Source organism: Vanessa atalanta, chromosome 6, assembly GCF_905147765.1.
Source record: "Vanessa atalanta chromosome 6, ilVanAtal1.2, whole genome shotgun sequence".
NCBI lineage: Eukaryota > Metazoa > Arthropoda > Insecta > Lepidoptera > Nymphalidae > Vanessa > Vanessa atalanta.
In genome coordinates this window covers 13,509,910-13,537,898 of record NC_061876.1, presented here as the reverse complement: position 1 = coordinate 13,537,898, position 27,989 = coordinate 13,509,910, and the positions used below count along the sequence as shown (strand labels likewise).

Genomic DNA, 27,989 nt, shown 5'->3' with positions numbered 1-27,989 from the left:
TACTAGTTATAATAACCTTACATTATACTTAATCTATAAATCACACACAATCATTCTCTGTACAATTATTCACTTGAAAACTTTTCACGGTTCGTTTTCTCGTTCACTCCCAGTGGTGTGTCAATTAAATCGTTTTGTTCTTCAGTCTGCATTATATTCGCATCCAAGCATTTTCAGATGTGCTCTCAACAGCTTAGAGAGCGACACTGGACACCGAGTTCTGTACATTTGCACTCTTGACAGGGGGACGACAGTTCTGCTATTATCCGGCCGACACGATACATGCGCCCATATATATTGCACCCAGCAAGTTTTGGCAGGCCTAAGTTCAGCCCTGGCAAAGTCATTTGATTAGGCGGTCGAATTTCTACAGACTGTCCAGCAAAGCCTTCCTTACTTGTTATTTCTAGTAATTTCGTAGTAAGCGGTCTCTGCGTTGTTTTTGGAGAAGTAATCGGCCTCCGAGTCGTAGGGTACGGGACGGGCTTAAACACAGATATTGGTCTTTGGGTAGTTTTTCTAATAGAATTGGATTCTCCAAGTATTAAATGATCAATTCTATTGACTGCACTTTGAGGATATATTTTCTTTGGAGGTATTATAGGAAAACGATGAGTGACAGGTACGAAATCTTCATCGATGTTTTCGTCATTGGTCGTTATTTTCTCTTTATTTGTTGAAGTCGGCCTATTGGTATAATATGTTGGCGATTGCGTCACAGTAGTTGTTTTTCGTGTGGTAGTAGTGGGCGAATTTGTTGTGGTAGACTCAAAAGTTTCACTAAGTAACATTTGTAAAACATTACCCAACGAAAGCCCTCCCTCGTCGTCTTCATAGTCGTAATCTATAGACTGACTGCTGTTTTGTGTGAGTTCTTTATCTAAATTTTCGGTGGATGACTCAGATGAATTTGGTCCACTTGTGACAGGTGGTTTTGTAGAGTTATTGGATTCTATAGATGTAACGAACTCCTTCTTTGCTAAATCATTCAATACATTTTCACGATCTGAATTGTTGTATCTGGACATGAAAATTGTACTCGAAGTAGTTGGACTCTGCTGTTGAGTAGATATATCGTTTTGATTTTTTAGTGGAACTTTTATCTCACTCGATGTAAGATCAAATTTTTGGGTTGAGAAAAGTGGAACTGCTGTGGTTTCATTATCTAAAAAATCAAAAATAGTTAATCAGTTTAATGGCTCAATAACACTAAATAAACAGTTTAAACGAATGCCTTATATTATTTGTATGTATGTTATTCTACAAATATAGCAAATTAAATCAAGCTATTTTTTATCATAAATTTTCATAATATTTTTTTGTATAATTAACATGACTATACTACTCACATTTATCACAAACTAGTTCTCCGCAACATAAATCAGAAGTACTTGATGTTGCAGCACGCCTCGAGCAACCTGGAGGTGTGCTGCACACTCGTGGAGAGCAATGCAGTTCACCCCAAGCACATGTACATATCGAGCATGCTAGAGATATTGATTCACCTTCGGAGAGGTGTCTTCCATCACTGGATACACATTCATCTAAAACCCATTACATGTCATTGAAGAAGAGAAATGAAATTGTGTATAAAAGAATTTTAATTAACTATTTACCTTTTGGTTCCAACTGCATTGATGTTGTTAAATGGTGCATTATAGGCGCTGATGGTGTGCTTTGATATACAGAATAATACTCATCAATGCCTAGATCTTTTGGAACAAAACCACCTAAAATATTTTAATTTATTAAATTATGAATAAAAAATGTCATTAAAACGTGTGTATGTAATTGTATAGAAAACCGACCTTCCGTTTCCACTGGTGGTGAAAATAAATTGACTGCAGGAGTTTCTACGTCAAATTTATTATTTACGAAGGAGGACTTTTCTTCAATGTCATGACTTTTTTTAGATGAACTCCCCAAAGACGCTGTGACGGTATACTCATGGACTTGTGCCGGTTTTTCATTAGTTAAACTGGAGTATTTTACATTAGCAGAATTCACTTCTTGGGTTAAGCTAGGGTACTGAGTATCGACTTTTTTAGACACAAATACGGGGTATTGCGTTGGATTATATACGTCTTCTTTCCGCATCGCATAAGCTGCTTGAGATGTCTCCTTATTTGGATAATAAACAGGGAATTTATCGTTAGCTTCCAACTCAGGATAATCTAGACTTTCTTTCGATGATACTTCATCATCAACAACTGCATCAGCTGCTACGAAGGGAATAATTCTGAAAAAATACATTAAATTATAGTTACTTATAAATGAATACAAAATGTAACAAAATATAAATATTTACTTCAAATTCGGCAGCGACGGAGGTAACGTGGGCTCGGTGTAGTCGTAATCCTGTTCCTCTTTCTTCACTTTAGAAATATTGGTAGCGCCTATCAGTTCAGGTGGCACTGTTTTAGGATGAACTGTCGACGACATGGAAGTTGTGGTCGTGTGAGTGGTGTTCGTTCGAAGTGAACTTGTTACGTTGATAGTAAAAGAATTATTTTCATCAAAATCACTATTGAAGTTTTTTTCTGTTATTATATCAGTGGGTGAGAAAGTGTCATTTTCAATTTTATTCGTCAATGGTATGCGAGGTTGGCCTTCATTTTTAATCCATACAGTATTATCGTCATTTGAAACATTCAAAAGTAATGATGTGGAGGACAATTCGGCTGTGCAATTAATGGTACCGTTTATAATTATTTTAACCGACCCTTCAGGTTGTTCGGTTGTAATTTCCACTGATTCTTCAACCGTAGTGTAATCGGAAGGTACATTGCTTAGTGTTTGTGTAGTTTGCTCTATGTGTAAAGTCGAAAAACTACTTTTGTCCATCTTAAGATTAGTGATCAACGGTTCGTCGGTATTTCTTTTAATCTTCGTAGTGGTGGTTGACTGTGGCTTAGTAATTGCCGATGTACTTTTATCAGTAGTCAACTCTTTAATTGTTGTTTCTCGCTTCGTTGACTTTGAGGAATGGAGTGAACGTTCTTCGTCTTTTAAGGACATCAATATATTCATTCGTTTTTTATTTAAGTTTTGTATTCTTGTACCTAAAAATGTTGTGAGTTAAATTATCTGTTTTGTATGTTATTCGAAGACATAATATTTCTTTTTACCATTCTTGTGGAGGCCGCACTGGTATTGATGGGGACAGCACTGCCCTTGCTGTACTAACGGTGTGCAACCTTGCAGAGTAGGAGCGCATGATAAATGTTGGCAGCGAATAGAACCCCGCAGGCAGAAACACTGAATGCACTCGGCAGCTGATTCGGCAGATTTCACTCGTTCCCCTTCAAACGCCCATTTCCCTTCAGGAGTTATGCAATCTGAAAACACAACATTATCTTTATTTATTATTATATTATATATAGTATATATTTTATGGACATAAATACTTTAATTATATCAAGTTTATTTTTAGAAGTTAGGTAATTAAATTTGTCTTCAGAAAGATATTTTCTTACCATGAGGATTTCTTTCATTAGGAGGCTTAGTTACGGCATGCTCGCAATAATATCGCTGTGGACAGCAGGCGCCGGGCGCTGGACGAGCTTTACAACCTGGTGGTGGAGGCAGGCAGACCGGCCTCACGCATCGCCTCGCGCCGCCCAGACAGAAGCATTGCTCACACGCTGTACTCGAACTCATCGCCGAGCCCGCTGCGTACACCGTCCCGCCCTCCACGCAAGCTGGAAACACTCACGAGTCAATAGTTTATTAGTTAAAATAATTGACAAAAAATATATTTATTTATTACTCTCGATGACATACCATGTCCTGTTGAAGAGGGAGTCTCTGTCTCGGCGTCGTCACGTCGAGCTGATTGGCCCAACTCCATTGCCTTTACTCCGTCTGGAGTTACAAAACATATAAAATTTATTCATGTTTAAATATATAATATATGTGCTAATGAACAATTATACGCTTTTGTGTTTATTAGCTTTATTATATCCGAACTTATCGCGTGTACTGAATGACATTTTCTTCAAGTATGTTGAATATCTTAAAGTTGTAAGCTCAAGTCATATCCAATTACCAGGACATTGCAGCTCCGGGCAGCATTCTCCCCTTTGATGTACGATATGACAGCGCGGTGGTGGTTCAGCCAGCGGTGCGCATGTGCGGCGGCGGCAAGACAAAGCGCCATGCACACATACACAAGCTAAGCACGCCTCGCGTGTGCGCACGGATCCTCCCGCTGAGTACCATCGACCCTCGTACATACATCCTGCTGGTGTGTCTCCTTTACCTAGTGCCCAAAAAACAAATAATATAAAACAAACAATAGTAATAAAATACTAACATGTACTATAATAGATGAAATAAATAGCGACTTTAATGAAGTTTTGTACGAAGAAAAACAACTCACTTAAAGATCCCTTAGTCTTGCGATCAACGCGAATGCTATCTCCAGAGCTCTCTGAAATAGATATTTTATTTAAAATACGAACATTAAAAATAAAAACTAAATAACGGATAAATATATGGATATCCTTTAGATAAGGATAAGCGCCAAGCTATCTAATTACATACGTAGTCCTACAAAATATATCGATTCGTAAAAATTGCTTCAGACTAATGTCATGATGTTTTCATGTCGTAAATATTATAAATAATGTAAGAAATAATTAGTTATTTTGCTGTTACGTAATTCTACCGGAGCAAGAAACTCAGTAGTTACTCTTTTGCACCAATTAAATGACCTAATTATGCTAATTACATACAATTAAATTTCTTTATCAAGCCTGAATATTAAAATATAGAGGATCACTTTGAGTATCTCACTGTGATACTTTCTTCAATTTCTTTCACTTTGAGTTGTGATAAATTTTACGGCACCATTACTACCAACGTGACCACCCAAATGGGAATGAAAGTAATGCTAGTGTATTTACATTAATTTAATTTTAGTCAGACAACATAATGTCGTGTTATAGTATCGTTTAAAAACGTATGATCAAAAAAAAATATATACATAAATTTTATATTTTAAAATAATAAAAAAAAACTTTTTTGAAGTTTAATACGAATACTTATTAATTGTTTTACAAACATATTCACTTTTTGCCATTAAAAAAAAACAAAAAACCACACAGTTCTAAGAAGAACAGGCGAAACTAACTCATGAGACCATTGTTTGTTGTAATTTTTTGTATGAAACAGCCTATCCAAATGTCTATTTTGTAAGAAGTATATTCTGAGTACGACAGGCAACAATAACTAACTAAAATCAGCTTCACGCTTCAGGACCTTACATGCTTCTCAGATATACTTACATACATTGTAACATACACATAAGTATGCGAGGAAACCTCTCGTTCATAAATCAAAGAGTATAACGACTAGGCGCTCAGGAATCAGGATTATGTTGCAAATAATATCATTAATAAATAGTAGTTCATCGACAAACCGTGGGAACAGCGGCCGTGAATGGATCGCTAGGAATACTTGGTTATTTCCTCGTTCGTATCTTATTTCCAACCAATAAGGTTCAAAATGCCGTCACTCGGGTTACTAACGCGTAACAGTACCTATTGACCAAACGCACGCCATGTCAGTGGATCTTATTTTTAAAAAAGTCAAGTTTACTCTGACGCATCGGGCGTATAGAGTTCAATAATTTAACGAAATCATAAGAATAATTTGTCTAAACAAAACGATAAATATAATATATAAGATACCACTCTGTTACGAGTAGTGTGAAAGCGTTAAAAATCCTATTTATATATTTTATTGATGTAACTTTGATGAAGAGTCAAATCAGCATCTACTCTTTACAGTTTATTATAGTTTATCCCGTAAAATAATATGTAGTAAATCTACTAGAAGATAGACGTCTTTGGATCGACGAAGTATTGTGCTGCATCGCACTATCAAGATGCAGCACAACACATTGCACATTTATGAAATTATACGTGTTAGTCTGTAATGTTCTATAAGGTATTTTGAATGAAAAACTCAAAAGTAGGTGTCTTTATACTTAAAAAATAAGCTTCCATTGTAAATCGTATGGGAAATGTAATGTTAATGTATTTATAATTTATGAATAGAATGCTTTTAAAGCAACGTTATTCGTACATAGCCACCGTTAAGACAACAGGAGGGAGATACGAATGTATTATTAAAACATTGTAAAATATATCTCTTGTACTTACGACCTTTTGCGCTAACAACAGCGAGAGTATAATTTTATCTTTAAGAACTGAGTTTAATGTCCACATTTAATTGGGTAATTTTGTATTTAAGAAATTGTAAAAGAAAGTGAGTGGAAACAAAGAAATTGTTTTACAACTTTTAATGAATGTTCTCAGTACAAATTCCCACTTTTTTAAACGATGACGAACAATTTTTAAAACAATCGTTGATCACGAATGAAGTTCTCAGAATTAAATGATTTATAAAAACTAAATTCGCACGTCTAGTTTTATATTTAGAAAAATCTAAGACAGCTTAAAGGCACGTCTTTACGGGATAACTAATAGTTTTGGGTACCTGTCGCCGGTTCCTCTGACGTCTGAGGTAATTATTCTACGATCGATAAACAAGCAGGCTTTTCTTAATCCAGGGAACAAGTGATGCAAAGAACTCGGGCACCGCTCTTTAGGACTTGCCGATGATTGCCCAATGTTGGACCATCGGAATTTAACCATTTAAATCTTTTTTTTTTATGTTCTGGTTATGCTTAAGACAGGGTGCTTACCAAAGCATGCGAAATGCTTCTATTTCTAATGAGACTTTTGAGTTGACTCTGCGTGGGACACAACATTAAAATCTTGTTCAGATTTGTGATATAAAATTACTAATTACAAAAACAAATCAAATCAATTTTATTCAAGTAAACTTCACAATGAAGCGTTTTTGAATCGTCAATATGTAATCACTACCACCGTTTCGGAAAGCAGCCTCCAGCGAGAATAAACGGCAAGGAACTCGCATAGTTGCTCTTTTCAAATAAACAGATTTACAATGCTGTTATTCACAATTATTGTTCAATCAGTCCTGTAATGACGAGCATAAACCCAGGCGTTTTTTTTTTAAAGTAATCTTTAAATGAATAATAAGATTTATTTGTTAATTTAGTCTTAATATTTTGTTTTAATTTTGTAAATGGTAAATTGATTATATTTCCCGGTATCTTATTATATATGCGTATACATATATTCTTCTGTTACTTTTAATATTGTGATATAAATCGATTAAAATTCAAACTCCTCCACACTAAACACCTTATTTAAAGTGAATTGAAAATATAATACATAAAACAATAGACTATTCTCATATATTATTTCGTACTATGAGGCCATGCGAGCAGTTCAACTTCCGTGCGTCTACATTCGCGACCGCTAAACTACCAGCTAAACTATTATGATGCGATATTAAAATACAAAAATGACCGAATTAACATTGAATTAAAGTTTTCCATGCGTTTGTTTATTCGACTTAAAGATGTATCTTTATAATGAGTAGCAGGGTTACTATAATATATACATAGTATTTTAGTAAAAGTATTACGTTAACGAATGCTATTAACTGGAGTCTATTCTTGATGGGGTAGGTACCACAATTCATCATACATTTTACCGCCATACAGTAATATACTCGTCCCGCTGAGCTTCTTTCGCCGGTTCTCCTCACGTCAGGGTATTTTCTTTTCCGAACCAGTGGTAGTGTTTAATTTAACAATGAAATGCAATGCTTCTTCTGCTACATTACTACTATACTCTCTATTGTTGTTCCACGGTTAGTGAGACAGTGTAGGTAGCTACACAGAAACAAGTTACATAACATCCCATAGTTCATATCATAGTTCCCAAGTTCAGTTGATATTTCTCACAGCGCCGTTTGACCGACCGTCTACATATATTACAAAATAAATAGAACAAAATAAGCTACAAAGTTTTAACAATAAATCATGTAGTACATATAGTGTACATATAGTGTACCCCTATGTATGTATATTATTATGCGATAATAATGCTTTAATGGCCCATAAATAATGGCCATTTGCAAGACCATAAGTTTAAGACGGAAAGTTTAAGACTTCAACTCTATTATTGATTATTATATTATCGCTATTATTTATGGCACGATAAATAATCATTTAATTATTAAAAGAGAGTGACTACTGAGCGTCTTGAGGGTCTCCTCGGTGCTACATTCCGAACGTCTGGTGGCTTTGCATTTAATCAATTCTTGTAAGAGCCGCTTTGAATAAACGTAATTTACTTTGATTTTAATTTTAATTGGAGCTTATTTTCTATTATTTTTTACATGGTGTTGTCGCAAACTAGAAGCATTTTATAACAAGAGCGGAGCCATTATCTGCCGCATATTTCACTATCTAAGTACCACTTAGTGTCGTCAATAGAGCCCTGTGTCCGCCCGCATGTTTCTGTTTCCAGTTTACAATTTAATATATGACTGAAAATTACATTACAATTATGACAGAACTATCGTAATAACGAAACACGATCATAATAATATAACAAAGGAAGCTCGTTTGGCTAATTGTATAGTTTTTCATATAAAATTTTAATAAAATCTCTTTTGATAGAAACAGTAAAAAAAATTTATACAAACGCGAAGTGTAAAGGTAAACTAGTAACACCGAGTGTCTTTTTCAGTCTAAGTTTTCAAAAATTGTTTAAGACAAAGTTTATTTATATGTACTTGCCGGGGTATGTTTTGAAATTGATTACAACTTTAATAAACATTAATTAGACGATTATGTCGCATCCAAAACATTATAATTTCAGTACGAACGGACAGATCGCTTCCTTTGATAATGATTATGTTAAACTATTCTTTGAAATATAATAATATTATTGGGCAAATCTTCATTTAATCATATATTATAATATCAGACCTCTTTAAATATTTAGTTATTTTAAAAATCATTCGTAATCAGTTTTAACTAATGATTTGTATATAACGTAAAAACTTGTAGAAAAACGAGCAGTACACGAGTACACGCAAAAAGTGTGCTATGTACTAAGGTATTATTAGTTTTTATGTGTGGATTTACAATTCACGAGTAAAGTATATTTGAATAAAATCTCAATAATGGAATATATTTATTTGAATATTCTTTAATTGCTTATTTTATTTTATGGAGATCGCGTCGGTGTCGATAAACTTAGTATCTCTAACTATCACCGACTTTCCTCACTGATCGGGAAAACCCGAACCGACTCTTATCACATACTGCGGACCGGTTTGTATTGACAATCGGCGTGAGTCGGAGCCAAAGTTATAAAACGTGGAAGAGATCAATGAATTTACTATCATAGTTTATGTCGCAGGCGTCGGTGTTCACTTGCCCGGGGACTCTACATAAAGTTACGATAGAGATGAAAAGTATAGGCGTCAACTTAGAAATACAATCACAAACACGTTTGCCCATTTTGCGGTGGAGGTAGTGTCATTGCGTTCAATTTAAAATGTTTCTAGATAAATGTAATGTCACATGAATAAAATATAGACAAAGGAACGTCTTTATCATCTTAATATAATTTCCCCTGCCGAGATGAAAACAGCCATATTGAATACTTACAAAACCAATGGTTTATCTAAAGAACATAGACATTTTGGTTTTCGAGAAAGTGTCTACTAAAAAGATTAACTTAGTTTAATGCAATCTTTTGCTTTATAAAACTCGTCGACGACTTCTCATGAAGATGCAACATAAATTAGAAAAAATAAATGTTATATTTAATGTATATGTACTTACCAAAAAGTATTTGATAAGCCGCGGCCGCAAAATGGTGATAAAAAAAACAACAATCCTTACAATGTATAATATCGGAGCAAAGTCGTAACGCCTCTTTGGTCTGTAATTACAATTATCGTTTATCACACTACCGTATGGGTTCCACCAGCTCAACACTTGCCGCCAATGTAATTACAGGAACAAGGGGCTCGGATCCCGTGACTGGCGGCGCGTCGACTTTGTCACAACTGGTTACATTTCTCACAATGTCTACGAGTGAAGGTGGCCACTTACCATAAGACTCATTTGCTCGTCAGCTACATAAAATAAACAATGTATAGCAGTTTATTGTATCCGTCCAAATACGAATAGCCCAGATAGACAGGGCTAGGTAAGTAGTGCTAGCGTTTCAAAAATAAAAATATTTATCATTGTTACATGTTATCTGACAACAAAAAAAAATAAAATTATCTTTCTCCGGTTTTGTCAGATCTGGGGTGTTTCAATTAAGCAAAAATAACAATAAAACAATGTTTAATTCAAATTTGAAAATGTGTTCTATGACGAGTACGAATCCGTATTATTATAACTGGCGTTTAGTATTCCGGTTGAATATAAATATTTGAAGTAATTGTCATTCACTAGTCCTACGTGGGGCCGGTGACTCTTCTCACAAGGGAATAAGGTTGAACTGAAACTATTGTTTGTCAATACTCTTGATAGCAAGAAAAGCGGTCAGCACATTTGCATAGATTAACGCCGCGGGTGGACGCGCTACAGCCGTATAGAGGTATATTATTTACTTTTCACAATGGCAACAAGTTGAACATAAACTTTGTTAGTTATAGTTCGAGTTCGATCCGGCGATAAAAAAAAACATATCTTATTAAAGTTACCTATTAGTTCGCCAAACACTCAAAATCAAAATGCAGAGTTTGTTTGAACGCGTTTTTCACAAGACTGGCGAATTCGACAATCGAATGAAAAAATCTTTGCTTTAGACATCCTACGAAACACACTTATTAATTAAATTTGTTATTAAATTATTTCATCATAAGAGGGTCCTTGTGTAAAGTGTAGTAAAATCACAGCTGATAATTGTTCCATAGTCGGGCAAACCCAATCAACTCTCCTGCTTGCTCCGTGCTCCTCGGAATGGTATCCGTATATATATTAATCATTATAGTCAGTACGATAATAAAAACAATCTAACAATCGATCGTATTCCTCAAAGAGTTCAACCGCCGCACACTTTCCGTTCTAATGAGAATAATTGTTGCTCAAACAATGGGTATTATTTATAAGTGATTGAGATTCCGCCCACGTCTTGAGCTGACCCGCTTCATTGATGGTTTTTTTGCTCTACAACTTACAAGAAATGTCGATGAATTCGTGCACTTTTAGGGTTGATTTGAATTACGTTCATGATGTGTGCACTAACTGTTTTTTTTTTAAATCTTTCAATGTGTCATTAAAATTTCGTTGTAAAAATCTAAACTCTATAAACTGAACATTCTTTGTTGCGTAAAAAAATATTATTTTTGAGATTTTCAGGCTCTATACTCATATTAAAGGCTCTATACTCTCTACAATACACGAGCGAAGCCATTTTTGCCACAAGCATAATACTCACAAACAGAATTCTAAAAACTGTAATATTATCCGCAGAGCAATAATATTACAGTTTCTTCCGTATGTAATAATTTATTTACTACTACGATTTAAACATAAAAAATACACTCGGCAACGTAAAAATTATTCATTGAAAATACTGTAATGATTACTGTTCCCGCGCGACCGCCTTAAAACGATAGAAATTGGAAACAATGAAACCGTTCCCACGTTCACCGTTACTGAAAATTTGAATCACACTGTCAATTATGGTTCTCGTCTTCATTAATGGATTCATTCTTATCTGGAGTATTGAACGAATCTGGAATTGTAACTAGCTGTTTCACGTGTCTTTCAGCGCTGGATATTAAACATACATTTTTTCATAAATAGATTTTGTACTATATCAATATAATTCTGTTAATTGAATATATATATATATATGAATACATTAGCTTATTGCGAATTATATTTGAAACTAAAGTTTACAGTTCAGAATTATAATATGTGTACTCATATATCATATAATTAAAATTGTATTTCTATTTAATTCATAAAAATTATATAAATTAATTCAGTTTTTGTTACATTATATATTTAAATCATATACACAAACATACATATAACAGATTCATATACCGTACATCTATGTGAAAAAGAAATGGCAGTAGAGAGTAGAGTCACTTTGTCTAAGCTCATTCTGTTTTGTTGTGGTAATTAGGCGTTAGCGCGAAGAACTGGGGCGTTGACATACTTGAACGTTCCTTTTGACTGTTTGTATTTATAAAGTAGCAATTAAGATGACAGTCTAGGCAACTATAAAAGGAAACCTTGTCAAAAGCTCGCATTAATAGGGACGAGGAGGGAGTAATGACCCGCTAAAATTCATACGCGTAACAATGGTTTGTCTCAGTGGTATAACGAATTGCTTGCTAATAAGGTTAGATATCCAAAGTGGCTGAGCTCAAACTCTAGGCCAATTAAAAGTTATTGAGTTTTTCTGGCAATATATTCTCAGTAGCAATCTGGAATTTGGAATTGCACTTCAGTTCCTCTAAAAGGATGTACGTATGTCTGCGCCTTAATTTTTTTATGCGATTGCCGTCTCGTGGGATGAGGAAGAGATTGAAATCATCAATATATGTCATTAACAGAATGCTATAATAAGATATATATATATATATCCTGCGCAGATGGAATTCTTATTGTAAAAATAGTGAAATTTGATCATCACAGGTTTACAGGTTGTAAAAAAAATGTTTTGGTAAACATTCCATTTTGTCTACTCGTGGCGGCTGCGTACACCCAGTCGGGGTACCACCCTGTTATTAATTCTACCAGAGTAACAGGCATAATTCATAACACTGATGCTGTGAATTGGTTAATATATTTTACATTGCCAATGTCTAGATTCAGTGGGAGGTGACGAGCCGGGGAGTGACCAGTTTACACGTCTGCCTTCATAACTTAAATTAAAAATATATATGTACTTATGTTGCCACTCTTACCGATAATGACTAATAAAACTCTTTTTGGCAAATGAGTTATAGTTAGATCAATAAGAACTTGGATTCCTTTTACGGCTTTAACCTCAAGCAAAAAATAATAGTCCCAAAAAATTGCTGTAGCGAAGCGAATCTCCTGTTCAAAGCCAAACGAATGCGCAGACGCTTACTTAAATTTCAAATAAATAACCGCCGTGCGCTGAATATTAAATGTTATTCATCAATAAAATAAGTCGTTTGATTAACTTTAGCAAAAATAACTTTATTTTCACTCAAATACTATTTTTGAAATAAATAATAATATAAAAATTACAGACACGGTGAAGCAGCCGAAAGCGACATCTTTATTTTTAAATAAGAGTTGTATTTCATACAAATGGTTTTCAAAAACAAATATTATTCTGCCGATGATTTTTAAGCGGTATACAAAAAGAGTAGAGTGGCTGGCTCATTTAAATTATTTTTTATTTGCCCTTTTTTTAGACTGCTAATTACCGTTCCAACATACGTCTTTCCCTCGTAACCTATTGTGAAGAGATAAATTAATAACATTTTACAATAAATATAAATTTATAAAAACAAAATGAAACGCCTATTTCGAAGCGCGTTGAACTCTTTATCGTGAATGAGCGAACACCAAGGGACACACCAGATTCACCAAACACATTTATATATTATAAATTAGTTTTTGATGACAAAATGTTCTTGATGTACATTGAGATTATAATTATGAACGGGAACAAAAAACAAAACTTCGATCGGATGATGATTTAAAAGTAATCATATTTTTTTATGCGCAAGGTCCATAAATTAAAATATGTAAATAGGTTTATCTATATTCAAATCCTAATATTAAATAAAGTTACATCGGCTTACCCGCATACAGTTTAAATTCGCATAAAAGACGGCTATTTCAAAAAGCAATTTTTACGACAGGACGCGGTCGGGATAATTACGAGCCTCACATACTCACGGTCGATGAATTCATTTAAAATAAAAGATACAAGTTCCCAGAGTCTCAAGGCTAAATCCGCGATCCAGGTTCGGTCAAAAAAATAAATGACATCGGGATCAAGGAATGGCGCTTATCCTTAATGCCTCAGAACTGTGAAATATTAGAACTGGCATGAATTTTATTACTCAAAACACCGCTGTGATAACTTTTGATCAGTTTTATCGGTTTTTTTTTGGTTCTATGAGCCCGTTGACTTGAGTCCGAGGCTCTCTTAAATTGATTCATGTGAATAAGCATTAATGGCTTACATTTAGCAATATTTTAAAAATAACTTCTCACATATTAAAGTATGGTAATAATACATTTAAAGCCAGTTCTAATAAATGATGTTCTGAGACATATATCACAGAGGTCAACGACCGGGTTCGCGGACCTGCGCAGGCGGCAACGCACGCGAGAAGCACGATCACGAGTGCGGGCGGCGACATGACACGTGCGTCTACGACGCTCCTCCGCGCTGTACTGACTAGTGACTAGACGTGCAGACGGCTACTGGATACTGGGATATAACTCGAACTTGATCTTCACACGCCGCCCAATGCGCTTGCACACCCTCGCTTTTGTTTACGAGCTTTGGGAACCAATTCATGAACGTCTCGATTATACGTGGCCATGAGTACACATAGGTATGAAATATGCATAGTGACTGCTTCTTGCTTCTGTGTCAAAGGTGTTCCTTCAACTTTGACACAGAAGCAAGAAGAAGAATAATAAAGTCAATAATATTGTTAGTGCTTACTTCTAAATTTATGAAATAGATGCTCTTCAAAGCAATAATACAAATAATACAAGAGTAACTCTTCGGTTTCGTTTTAAATAAGCTAATAAAAATTCGGCTAAACCCGTTCAGTGATATAGCTCCGTACGTCTGCGCCAGACAGACAAAAAGTGAGAAAACCATATATAAATCTGTACAATCATTCTTATTAGTTAAAGATTATTAGACATCAAGAATATATAACAATGTCATGTGGACTATCCCAGACATTACTTATAACCTTTATAATAATAAAATCAAATCATATCAAATGTATTTTATTAAAGTCAACTTTACAACCGGCAGTTCTATTCTGTGAGAACCGGCTTCATATTTCACTCGTGAAATTTTGATCGACTTATACGCTATTTATTTAACTTATGATTATTATAATTGCATAAAACCTTCTGACATATCACGATCGTATTTAATTAATTCTCACATCATCAATACGTCTCCCACTATTTTTGTAACTTTACTGCTCAGTATGCTAGAGTAGCTGCTGGCACAAGAGACATCTATCTTAGTTCCCAAGATTGCTGACGCATTGGTGTTCTAAGTGATAGTTAATATTTGCTGGCAAATTGCTGTTTGGTGGTCAGTACTTTTATGCAATTCGTGTACGATTTTATCGGCCACAGATTAATGTAATTTTATTCACACACACACGCATATTCACACACACACGCATACTCACACACACCCATACATACACAGCTTGGCCATTTGTACATGTTTGTTCACATACCGTTTGTTCATCCTGATATAAATAATAATTTATTAATAGATATAATAAAAATCATATTTAAAAGCGACCTACGTTGTAAACTTCCAGAAACTCTTGACACCAATGGAGAAAAATTATATTATAATAATTTATTTAAACTTGGTAAACATACATATATAAACATAACGTACAGATATCATATTATTAATTTAACAATTAGAATAACTTAAGAAAAATCTTACGCCCTTAATTGCATTCAAGAATTGCTGTTAAAGTTTTTGATCCAGCTCATGAGACTGGATTGCCTTGATTACCACAAAGCGCCGTCTTTAGTCAGGCCTTTGAAGTTAATTAGAAAAAAGGAAGTGTAGATAGGCGATAAAAATATGTCCGTAATTAGATGTTGCAGCAATGTTGCGAAGCGCAGGAAAAAACAGCTGCGAACTGCGCGCTGCTCCGCCCGCCTCTCGGCGAGTAGAGTTCCTTGAAACTGGCTGATAACAGTACTTATTCTCTGCTTCTATCCATGAGATAAAATGTACAATTATAATTTATACGTTTATTACATAAAGCTCTAGATCTTTAATATACAGAGCTTCACGGTGTTTTCAGTGATCATCGTACAGATCACTCAACTCAAGGTTATGTACACGTCTTCTGTTAAATCGTAAGATAGGCAACTTTACCTCCTTTTTATGGTATACTTTGGCGGACGAGCTTATGGGCCACCTGATAGTATGTGGTCACCACCGCCCATAGACAATGATGCTGTAAGAAATATTAACAATTCCTTACATCGCCAATGTGCCACCAACCTTGAGAACTAAGATGTAATGGTCCTTGTGCCTGTAGTTACACTGGCTCAATCCTCAAAATTTCTTATGGTTATACAGTCTGTATTATATTTGAATTTTTTTCATCGACTCGACATCGAAGGGATATTTTCTAAGCATTCATAATACGTGATAATCATTAATTTGCAATAATTGTCCAAACACACGTGCATGATAGACGTATAGAAGGAGCGAGTCTGGTATAAAAAGTACCACCATTACACTTTAAAGGTGTAATGTTCATTGTTCATATATAATTTGTTATGATTCCAATGAAACATTTCATAGGTGGCATTATGTGTCATTAAAGGCTAATAAAGGCCGTAGTTATTTAATGAAGGGTCATAATATCTGTAAGGTTCGCGAGGTATTTCGCGATAAAAACTAACACCAGACCGTGTTTCGTGTGAACTCTATAAATAAACCTTTATTGCCCTCAGAGAATATAACTAATTATATATTAATAATGTTATAGAGGATTGCTTTCATAGCATTAAAGCAAGAAATTTGAAATTACATAAATGTTAAAAGTGATTGCTTTTGTTTTCTTGTCTTCTCGTCTTTTGTTTTTGGGATGTTGTGCTCAGTGTAGGCTTTAATTCGGATCCACCGCCAATATTGCTATAATTTGATTTGATTGAGCCCGTCTAATTACAGGCAGAAAAGGATATAACAACTGCCACCATATTTTATCTAGAAGTGCACTGTCGATGAGGAATGAAACATACTTATTGCAGTTTGAGTGGACGAAGATGACCACTTACCGTCAGGTGGCACATTTGCTCGGTTGCAGGAAGTATCACTAATGCTCAAATGTGTAGACTAACTCATGTTCACTCTCACAATCCGATTGGACGGCAAATCAGACACTACTGCAGAGAGTTCCACTGGCAAATTAGCTGCTGCTAAAAATGTTTGTCCTAAAAATCCATTTATTGCTTTAAAGTCCCAACATACCCATGGGTATGTACTCTGGACCTGATATCGGTTTTAATAACTAATAATTAGTCTTACTAGACTTCAGATCAGATTGACAGTTAAAACCAGTCGAGTTTTTGATGGAATCTCTCATCAGCAACGGAAGATATAGGTGATTTTTTATAAAATTTATTATTTCATACCTTTAACATATAACGGATGACACGGAAAGACAGGGCGTTGAAAATTCCAAACAGCGCATGTATACATATTCAATGTAATATCTCCTATAATGTAACAATAAATTGTCCATTTAAACTATTAGATTAACTTAGTTCACCAGCATCCATCGGCAGTTCCGAACTAAAAAAATTTTAGCAACGAACTCGACAAAACCACATCAAGTGATATGAATTAAATTTGAATAAAATCGACGTAGAAATCAGAAATCAAAACAAAAAAGCCCACCCTAAAGTAACAACCCCTTTTATTGGCGTTTGTGATAAGATTAATATGAAAACGCAATCAAGTTGACGTCAAAATAATTACTTATTAACTATAAATTAAGCTTTTTACGTAGAAAGAAACATCAACATTGTATCAGAACTAAAATAAATGACAATAGGAAAATAATCATTGTGGCGACACACATTTTGTATATATGCATTGTAGATATAATAACTAATTTATTCATTTATTTCATCCCGTAGGTTTTCTGATAGGAATTTCTTTTAAGCATTGCAGTTCGTTAAAGATTGCTTACTTCGTAACATTATTTTTCAAATATTTGATGTACAATAAAGAATTTTATTAATATTATTACATTTTAAATATTTTAATAAGTAAACAGTTTTGTAAACGCGCTTCGAAATATGTGAGTATCAGTAAAATTTGTAATAAAGAGGTCGACAAGAAGACTTCTAACTAAAATACGAGCAACTATTTAATTCAACATTACTACTTTTCTACTTATTAATTTCTTATCTCTAATCTCGAGTCACAATTAAGGCAGGACACACACGCCGCCGTCCCGTTAGATTCCGAGACGACGCGCGCCAACATCCGCTCACACATTCATAATTAGTGGCGAAACATTTCAACTTTTATTTCAAAGGCTTCGTAAGCAATTTATAAAATACCAGCGAAAATACAGCAGTCCAGACATCTGTGTAAATATAACTGTAGCCCCCCAACGCAGAGCACAAACACTACACGCGCATGAGGCGCACGAAATCAGCGTTTACTTTATGACTTAGAAACATGCAAATAAGGCATTAACAAATATAAACATTAAATTATAATACGTACTGTTACTTTGTTTAAATTGTAATGGACACTAATATAAACTTTGTCAGTGATCATTTACCCGGACTATATACAAATTACTATATATTTATAGTCACATTATGCAGTACGTAACACTAAGATTTGTCTCAGATGCTGACGATTTAGGATTAGGGATCTCTATGGGATGACGTACGATAGGAGAGCTTTTAAAGGCCAACTAAGGATCATCATCATCGAGGTCATTTGTCACCGGTTTTTTATTTGGTGAAATAGTTATCATCTTATTTCTCTTGGCGGTCGCTGAATTCAAAATGGACGCTGTAGTTAATATTTCTCGCGGGACCAAAGTCTTTAGTGTAGTTAACACAACATAACATTCAGTGTCATTTGCCTTCCTTGCCTGCACAATAAAAAAAAAGTGTTGAACATGCGAAAGAATGTAAAAGAGATGGAGCCGGTATTGTGTTATCAATATCTGTGGTTAGATCGTGAGTCAGACGTCCATCCGATTCTGTTCAGTGTCAATGTAGCTAATCATGTGAGATAAAAATGCGGAAAGTACCGCAGTTTGTCTCTCCTCCTAAGCCCTGAACGATGAGGTCATTGAACCTCTGTCGATCGGGATCGAAGCTTTACTACATCACAATAATTATAGAGTTATATTAAATTACTTTACAATAACACTGACGGTAGATACATAATATTTTAATACATACATTTTATAATACATATAATTAGCTTAAAAAGTGTTTTCATAGTTCTTACTTTGTAAACTCTACAAGCAATGTATGTTACATTGCTTGTAGTGTTTACATACACAAATTTAAAATTTTATATTAATCTACTTGTATATGTTATACATTTTATAAATTTTTTGAATGATTATTTTTTCAACTACAAAAAAGTCAAACTGATTAATCAGCCCCTTGGTTACACAAAGAAACAAATGCTTGTCAACTATCGTTTAAATATGTATGCATTTTAAAAGTAGCGTTAAAGTGCGTTTTGAACATCATTTTATTAAACAGAGCCCTCTTCTTTATACTTTAAAGATGACATCAAAGAATCTCGAGACAAAAAAAAGTAATGCTTACCATTCTAAATAACTTACACAAGTTTTAACAGATGGCGCTGCGCAGGCGCAACATTTGTAATAACGCTATATTCGTACTTTAATAAAACCACAGTATCATACGGAGAGAAGAGATATCATCGGAAAGAATTAAAAATAATAATAATTATATATATTCAATCACTTGCGAAGTCTGGCTAGTAAATAAAGGCAATATAATTTAAAAAAAAAGCATAGAAAAATAGTGTCATACTATCACAGGTAACATAATATTATACGAAAATATTAACACACCTTTATAAGTGTTTTTTCACAACCATCCGGTAAATAGAAAATAATCGTGATACGGGACTCACATTTCCTCAGAGTTCCTCATATCTTAATAACGTATTTATATACTGGACAAAGTTAAACCAACATATTTGTTGAAAATATGCTTCCCATTCACTTTCGTTGTTACTGGACGAGAACTCAAATAAAAACGGGCTCTGTGACAACCGTAGCCCTTTCCGTACACCATAACTCGCTCAGACAAACAAGCCTACAACTTCCTACGCTATTGTTTACGTTACTTATCGACGTCGACGCTGATATCGATACATCAATATATTACATTTTACATCAGATGGCGTAAGTGTGCCCACACATACTTTCTCTATAGTCGTAACGATATAAATTTATTATTATTCGGGCGGCTCGAATGGCGCAACTTGTCGCGTAATCGACGATGCGCGAGCGACATTGATGTTACCTTAGAATAAAAGGGATTATAGAAATGCAAATTAATATAATCCCACTTTTAGTAGCCTTAAACTGTAAGAAAAATGAACTAATCAAGAGTATTTTGCAATAGGTCATTCGATAATATCCGCCTAAATAACCACTCACTAAATAACTCTACCACTAAACACCAATGCTACGTGCTGTGTAATGACAGGAACAAATAATCTTATATCCTATAGCTGACAGTGTATTGAAAATATAAAGTAGCGCCAACACTTCCCTCCGTACCAATAACTAGAGATGTATGTGGTAATTTATTTAAAAAAAGGCTATAAACTTTGATCACTCTCAAATCTACATCTACTTTATTCTCAAAATACCGGTGGTAGAGCTTTTAGCGAGCCCTACATACAAATAGCAACACTTACTTATTACTCTACCTACTTACGTATAGTTGTGTTCCAATTCGGAGGTGCCTGTAGTTACACTGGTGAGCCGTTGTAACTAAAGGCGCAAGGAATATAACATCATAGTTTCTAAGGTTTGTTTATAATGTTATTATCTCTAATGAATATTTCTAACAGTGTTCATGGAACACACTGCCAATCTATTTTTATTAAAAAACTAATCGCTGCCAGCAGTGATATCGCGGCAACAACGTTAATAATAATCGATATTTTGATGCCACTTCCAGTATAATATATTTTACTCGAAGACTTCGACACTCGAATGCAATGATATCTTTGATTCTGATCAGACTGTCAAAGTACTAAAAGATTAAAATTTGTTAATGATTTATGACTTGACATGACAGTTTTAAAATCCCACAATCGGCTTATAATATCGTATAGTTGTTACAAAATATTCTAAATGCTTATTAGAAATTATTATAGATATTTAGAAGTACGATTTGGATGAAGCACTACAAATACTATCGAAGTCACTTTGGAAAGAGTCATTTGACAAATGTTGCGAAATTGCATTGCAGTGATGACCCAAGTCCTAAATGATTTTTTTTATTTTCCTTAACCTACATATATAATTAAAGTCAAAGACAAAAACCTTTATTCGACATAGAAGCATTACACTTACTTATTGATTGAAGAAAATCTACCACTGATTGAGAAAGAAACAATGACAGAAACTCAGCGGGAATATAAGACTACATTGTTAATGATATCGTAATTGTATTGTACCATAAATTATGCTTTTTGTCATAATTTTACCTTTTTTAAAGCATTTTTCTGTATTAATAATTTATAACTGATTAAGAACAGCCACGTCACGTTCATTGTAAAACTTCTTTTTAACCTTAACTTGATGCTAAACTTGTATCACCAAGTTTCCATCTCGGCAAAGTCAATACATCCTTTCTGGGACAAGGTATTTGCATCTACACTAAATCCCGTAGACAGTTTTAAGTTTGCCATTCAATAAATTTGAACCTTATAAAAAAAATTGATTGACAATCTCTTACACATAAACGAAATTATCTAAAAAAATATGTAAAATGATTCAAGAGTGCTTGTAATAGCCTGCCTGAATAAAGTATATTTTACTATAAGTAGTATTTTATCATATGGCAATTAATGGGTGTAACGCTTCTGTGGCAAATTATAAAGGATTCCAAATTAGAATTAGTTTTTTTTTTTATTACTCATAGGTATATACTATGTTTTTTTTTCTGTATTTATTCATTTATTGTTGATCAAAAAATAATAGTAAGAACAATTTACACCATTGAGATATATAACCAATAATGGTGAAATAATTGCACTTTAAATTGCAGCTACTTACAGCATTGTATACATATCATACATTTTGCATTGTCATTAAAAACTCAGGGAAAATAATCCTTCGTTGACGATCGGCCCTGGGAACTCCAGAAGTTCGCGTTATTCGCGGAATTGTACCGACTCCAAGTGAAGGACAGGAGAAGCGGCGCCCGTCCGTCGAGCTTCTGGTGATAATGGAGGTGATCCACTACTATTTGAGTTGCTGGTTGGAACGGACTTACGACACACTCACATTTAGGCGGATACAAGGGCTTTCCGAACATGTTTGCTTCGGTAGGTGCACCTGCACCGGATAGCACAGCGGGTGACACCCTCCTGCCACGAATGTGATGCGTCACAACTGATGAAGTGTGTCGCATAGGGCTCCCAAAGATATGCCCTTCTGGTGATAGGCAGTGGAGGCCTCTCGCTACCGAGCATGGTGTTAATCAAGCCATAAGTTTATGAGGGTGCTGAATGAAGATGGTCTCTTTCTTCGAAAGTGTTACGTAGCTTGATTGTTAACTTGGAGACCCGCAAATGCTGCGATGCTCTCTAAGGGACAGAGTTTTTAATGGATACAGCTGTTTTTAATGTTTATTCCGATGTGCTGGACATACCAGGCGTCTGAGGCACCGATGAGTCCCACATGCCCCGACACGAAGTTTGGAATCCTAAGTGAATTCCAGTGAGTGATTCGAGTGAGAAAAAATAAAAATAAGAAAAGTCCATACTGGTTAGACCTCGGAAGAGAGAGTGTTATATACTTTTTTTAAGTTGGATACGGAGTTACCTATATATATATCAATTATATAATTAATTTTGCCAAAACTGCTAGAAATCATTAGTTTTCATACATCGTAATCATATTCTGCTATTAAAATGTTCTAAATGTACCTAAACATGGTCACATGGTTGCTGTTTGAATATAAATTGCATCATATAACGTGAGGCTGTTAAGTCGAACTTTGTAATTTTTCCATATGATTTATTATGCTACGGTAATATGATATAGTGAAGTGATGCAATAAGTCCTTGAGAAAATTAATTGTCTTAATTGCTGATTGACTAATTGAATACATCTCATCTCTTATTACCTACATCACTTATTACCAATTAATAAAGCTTTTATTTAATATTATTTTTTTTTTAAATAGCGTATTTGTTGTAATAAAAATTCTAATATATCATGAATATTAAATAATTAGAAGATCTAGAAGTTTTTTTTTATTGTCATTTATAGTTCAAAACTTTTCATAAATTTCGATTTAGAAGAAAGCGCCGTCCAATTTTTAAATCAGTAGAATATTTTTTTTGCGGACGGGCAAATGAGCCACCTCATGGTAAGCGGTAACCACTGTCCATAGACATTAGTAACGTAAGAAAAATATTAACCATTCCTTACATCACCAATGCGCCACCGACCTCGGGAACTACGATGTTATTTCCCCTGTGCCTGTAGTTACATTGGCTTACTCGCTCTTCAAACCGGAACACAACAATGCTAAGTATTGCTGCTTGTCAATACGATATATGATGAGTGGGTGGTTGGTACTAAACCCTACCACCACTTGGTGGTATAATATATAGCATAAGAAGTAGTTGAATATACAAAACTTTATCCATTGTATCATCAAGTAAAATATAATAAAATAACAATAAAACATATTTTGTTGGGAAATGTAACGATTTTACAACAGGATCCCAGGAAACGATCGAAATTATTTAATTGCAAAATTATATATATGTATTTATATATATAATATACTTTATAAAGTATATTATTTATATATATATATATATATATATAAAGTTTTGCTGCTCAGTTTTCTTTCATCAGTCTTTTCACAAATCTGCTGTGCTATGTTTCGAACCAATGGTTAACAGTTTTTTGAGAATCAACAAATAAAATAAAGATTGGCTTTTAAAGGATTAGCAGGTGCATTTTTTTTAGTACTTATACTTGTGTACATGTTTGACAATGATCAGAAGGCAATATACTGTAATATTTGTGTTTGAAGTACGGAATCAATTTATTGGGAAATCAATAAATACAAATACTATTCTTTATTAATGTTCACCGGGTCAAGATCGATTGACTTCAATGCTTTGAAAACGCGTGATTTGTTCTTCAAACAAATTATGTGGATGTGCAATGCCTGCTCGTATATACATAAGTCATAAGCATCATGCTTTACTAATATGTTTTTGTAAATAATGAATACGAATGTATTTCATTTATTAAAACATCTGTTTTTATCTTGGTAGATGGTGTGATGGTTTACATTAAATATAATATTTAAAAGTAAGAAAACAAATCTCGTAAATAGCCTTAAATTAGGAATATTTAATTTAATATTAATATTTTATTTAAATATATTTCTCATTCCAATGATTTAAATTGAATGTCGAATGTAAACTCTATTATTTCGTTTATGTACTTCTGATATTTTTTTTCCAATTGCAAATGCGTTATTGTCACGTAGCATACGTGCCTAATTTGTGTTTATAATTTATCTTGTGTTCAAGCACAATGAAGGAAATCATCGTGATCGTTGGGTGAAAACCTGCCACATGAAATAAGCTCTTGCCCTTTGCTTTAACGGAGAGGAAGTCGTACCCCACCACTGGAACATTTACAGGCTGTTACTCTACCTTTTTTATTGTTACATAACACAATTAAAACACGGAGAATTGGACACAATGACCATTTATTTTAATTGAAATTTATCTACAAACATATAAAGATGTTACAATATCACACTCTGCTTGTACTTGCGACACCAATAAATTAAATATTATATAACAATCGGGCTTTACCCTTCACAATTCGGAACCAGTAACAGGCAGGACATTATCTTATATAAATACTAATATTAAAAAAATTAAATACTTTGTTTGGACGCATTCATCTCAGAAACTTCCAGTCCGATTTATGTGATAGATAGTCCATTTATTGAGGAAGGCTACGGACTACATGACAACACGCTACCTACCACCCGAGCAGCTGGCCTACTTTGCTGCCTCTCGCAGCGGGCTGGCCTCAACGTGCTGCATGACGAGTGTTGTTTCTTTCGCCAGATGTCCCGCGTTAATTATTTCATATCTTGTTTCCTGGTTACTGGTTTCGAAGAGCTTCTTCTACGGCTATATGGTCTATTGGTGGCCGACGTGATCGATCTGAGACTGAAGGTTGTTGATGACCTCAGAGGGCAGCTGGTCACCGAGGATCTCGAACAAGTTAATTCTTTGGTTGCCGGGAATAGACTCATAAGCAGCAAGTTCTACGCCTTCTTGTACCTGACGGTAAGCACAAATGTAGATGAAAAAGTGATCGTTTATAATATTGGTAAAACTTTAACAAAATGACGCAAAATGCTTTCAAAACAATAAAACATTTCCTAAATTATTATTTATAAAAGTATATTTACACTTATAAAAGTGTAAGGAGTAGTATTCTACTCCTTACACTTTTATAAGGTCTTCATAATAAGCATGTCAGGACTGTAATAGTACACTTACCTTCTGGATGACAGCATCTTTAGGGATAAGGTGGGTGCTCTGAGCCTGCTTGATAGCTTCCTTGCTGTAGGCAGCACCTTCGCGCTGTGGGGCCGCAGCCACCATCGCCACCACCATCAGACAGAGCACGATGGACCTCATTGTTAGTGAATGATATAATAATACCTAAACAAGAAATTTAAAACATTAATTACATTGAAAACAGTTACTAAAAGTTTATTAATAATTTTATCACTAGATCAGTCCACTTACGCGTGACGTTATAGAACATTAAATATTAACTTACAAATATGTTAACCTGATTTGAAAATGTGACCTTCAAATATTGTAATAGAATATACAAAAACCGAAAACAAATATATCCGTCGAATATTACATTCTTATGAACTGAGAGCGTCACGTAAATAAACCCACTGACAAACTTAGTGAACGAGAACAGAGAATTGGGGCATCAAAAGCTTCCGCGATCGTAACTTTTATAACATCGGGTGGGACGGCTTAGTTTTGAATATCTATTCCGCTTATTAAGTAACACTATGTTTATAACGTATCTGAAGTAAACCAATACAATACAAGGATATACAAATCAAAATCAAATGTAATGTAAATTAGAGTTGATTCCTTCAAATCGTATATTTGGAAGAATAAATTAAATGTTAAACCGGTTCCTTATGTAGATTCTACCAAACAGTACCATTAAGAAACTCAGTAGGCAGTTCAACTCTTCTTCAATAATTAAGTTACACTGGTAATTAAATACAATATACTTTTTATTTATCATTGTAAACAACGATCGCTAACTACTAATAGAATAAATTCATTAAAATATTTGATACAGAGATAAAGTCTTAACATGGAAATAATGTTCTTTCACGAATGTTATTGTCGTTACATGCAAATAACATGATTTATTTGTATATATATATTTAGAAGCTAAAAACAATCAGAGCGACTCATCTCGATTACGTAAGTCGGAACTGGAGAGTTGATAATTTTGCCAAATGCGTACGAGAGAAAGTGAAGTCACGATCCTGACATGTCTCACGAATTCAAAGTGTTTCGTTCGCCGTTCTCTTCATCAATATGGATAGGAGTCGGTACTTGAAAGTTCGGCGTTAGGGTGTATGCAAAACGAGGCGGTCGTGAGACCCTAATATATAATAAAAAGTAAAAGTATATTTCGTTACTAGAGTAGCAAAAAACAATAATGTATTTTATTATTTTTTATAAAATAGAAGATAAATTTGGACGATACAAAATAATATAAATGTCCTGCCGTTCCATGGACACAATTGTGTTTTAATATTGATTATCAAATATTTTTGTAGAGTGAAAATTTTAGTGTCAATAATTTCATGCGTCTAACCGAAACCTATCTGAACTGAACATCTTACCGAACGCGCTACGATTTATTTACAATCATGATGTATTTAAGACTTTAAACGTAATTTACTGAAAAATAAACGGATTATTGTTTATTAATAATGTCGATTTTAAAATAATATGCATATTTTTATATGAAATCAATAAGATTTTAAAGGTAACAAACAAATAAAATTTTCGCTATTTCTTCTACAGTCTACGTCTTCGCGCGTAAAATCGAAAGAACTCTAATAATTTTAAACGAAAAAGTTTTTAAGAATACCCAAACAATAACAACAACTTCAATAAAATATTTAATTCCCACATTTTTTTTCTATATAAACTCAAATAGACTAAAAGTAAAGGTAAAAGATCTTATCGAAAGCCCTGTTCACAATGTTACATTTAGGATGATTCTCGATGCGAACATCACTTCCCTTCGAGATTATATAAACACGGCGGCGATTTGTATCGTGTTATGCGCGTGCGCAGGAAAACAACGTTCAAAACACTTTTACCACTTTTACACTTCGATAGTAATATTATTATATATATAATTAAAAATAATTAAGCTCATTTTACCTTTGTAAATAATGAAATATGTATAAAGAAAAAACTTACTGATAAATGTTAAATTCAAGAATCAATTTTAAACGATCACCGTACAATAATTAATAAAAACTACAATACATAAATTAATCAACTTGAAAAAAAACACAACGAACACAATACTCAACAACAGTGTGGGATAATATTATTGATAAAAATGTGTTTACTTATATTTCAGTAACGCTAAACGAGGACCATGTCCTTTTGCGTAAGGGCTCACCTGCGAGTCGGCAGTCGTCAGTCACTTGCAGTGCGGCGCGCGCGCACGCTGCCTCCTCATATAGCGCCCCTCTCACGATACTTTCACCGCCCCCTCCCCACGTCTCACGACCACCGACTCCTGCGCAACTCCTCGTCATACGAAGCTACGAAATACACTCATCTTATTTTAATATATGATAATTACTGATAATACAGGTTAATCGTAATAATTCAAATAATTGGTAACTTATATATTAAAATAAAAATGGGCGAACCAATAACTGGTTTACGCACTTTATTATTAAAATGGTATTTTGTTTTAAAATAGTTTCGTTTTTATTTATTTAAAAT

At 34.1% G+C, this 27,989-nt stretch overlaps 2 protein-coding genes across 2 annotated transcripts; both read right to left on the bottom strand.

Moving 5' to 3' along the window:
- Positions 1-2: 2 nt before the first annotated feature.
- On the bottom strand, positions 3-14,280 carry LOC125064713. Its single transcript, XM_047671897.1, has 11 exons — positions 14,226-14,280; positions 4,382-4,432; positions 4,049-4,261; positions 3,784-3,864; positions 3,477-3,701; positions 3,129-3,338; positions 2,309-3,062; positions 1,809-2,239; positions 1,617-1,730; positions 1,350-1,544; positions 3-1,165 (listed from the first exon to the last, which is right to left on the bottom strand). Exons 1-11 carry the CDS (start codon positions 14,278-14,280, stop codon positions 186-188), a joined length of 3,309 nt encoding a protein of 1,102 aa, XP_047527853.1. The 3' UTR covers positions 3-185.
- Positions 14,281-24,638: 10,358 nt separating this feature from the next.
- LOC125064746 lies at positions 24,639-27,708 on the bottom strand. The gene is made up of 3 exons (XM_047671945.1): positions 27,658-27,708; positions 25,467-25,631; positions 24,639-25,244 (listed from the first exon to the last, which is right to left on the bottom strand). Exons 2-3 carry the CDS (start codon positions 25,605-25,607, stop codon positions 25,101-25,103), a joined length of 285 nt encoding a protein of 94 aa, XP_047527901.1. The 5' UTR covers positions 25,608-25,631; positions 27,658-27,708; the 3' UTR covers positions 24,639-25,100.
- Positions 27,709-27,989: the final 281 nt, after the last annotated feature.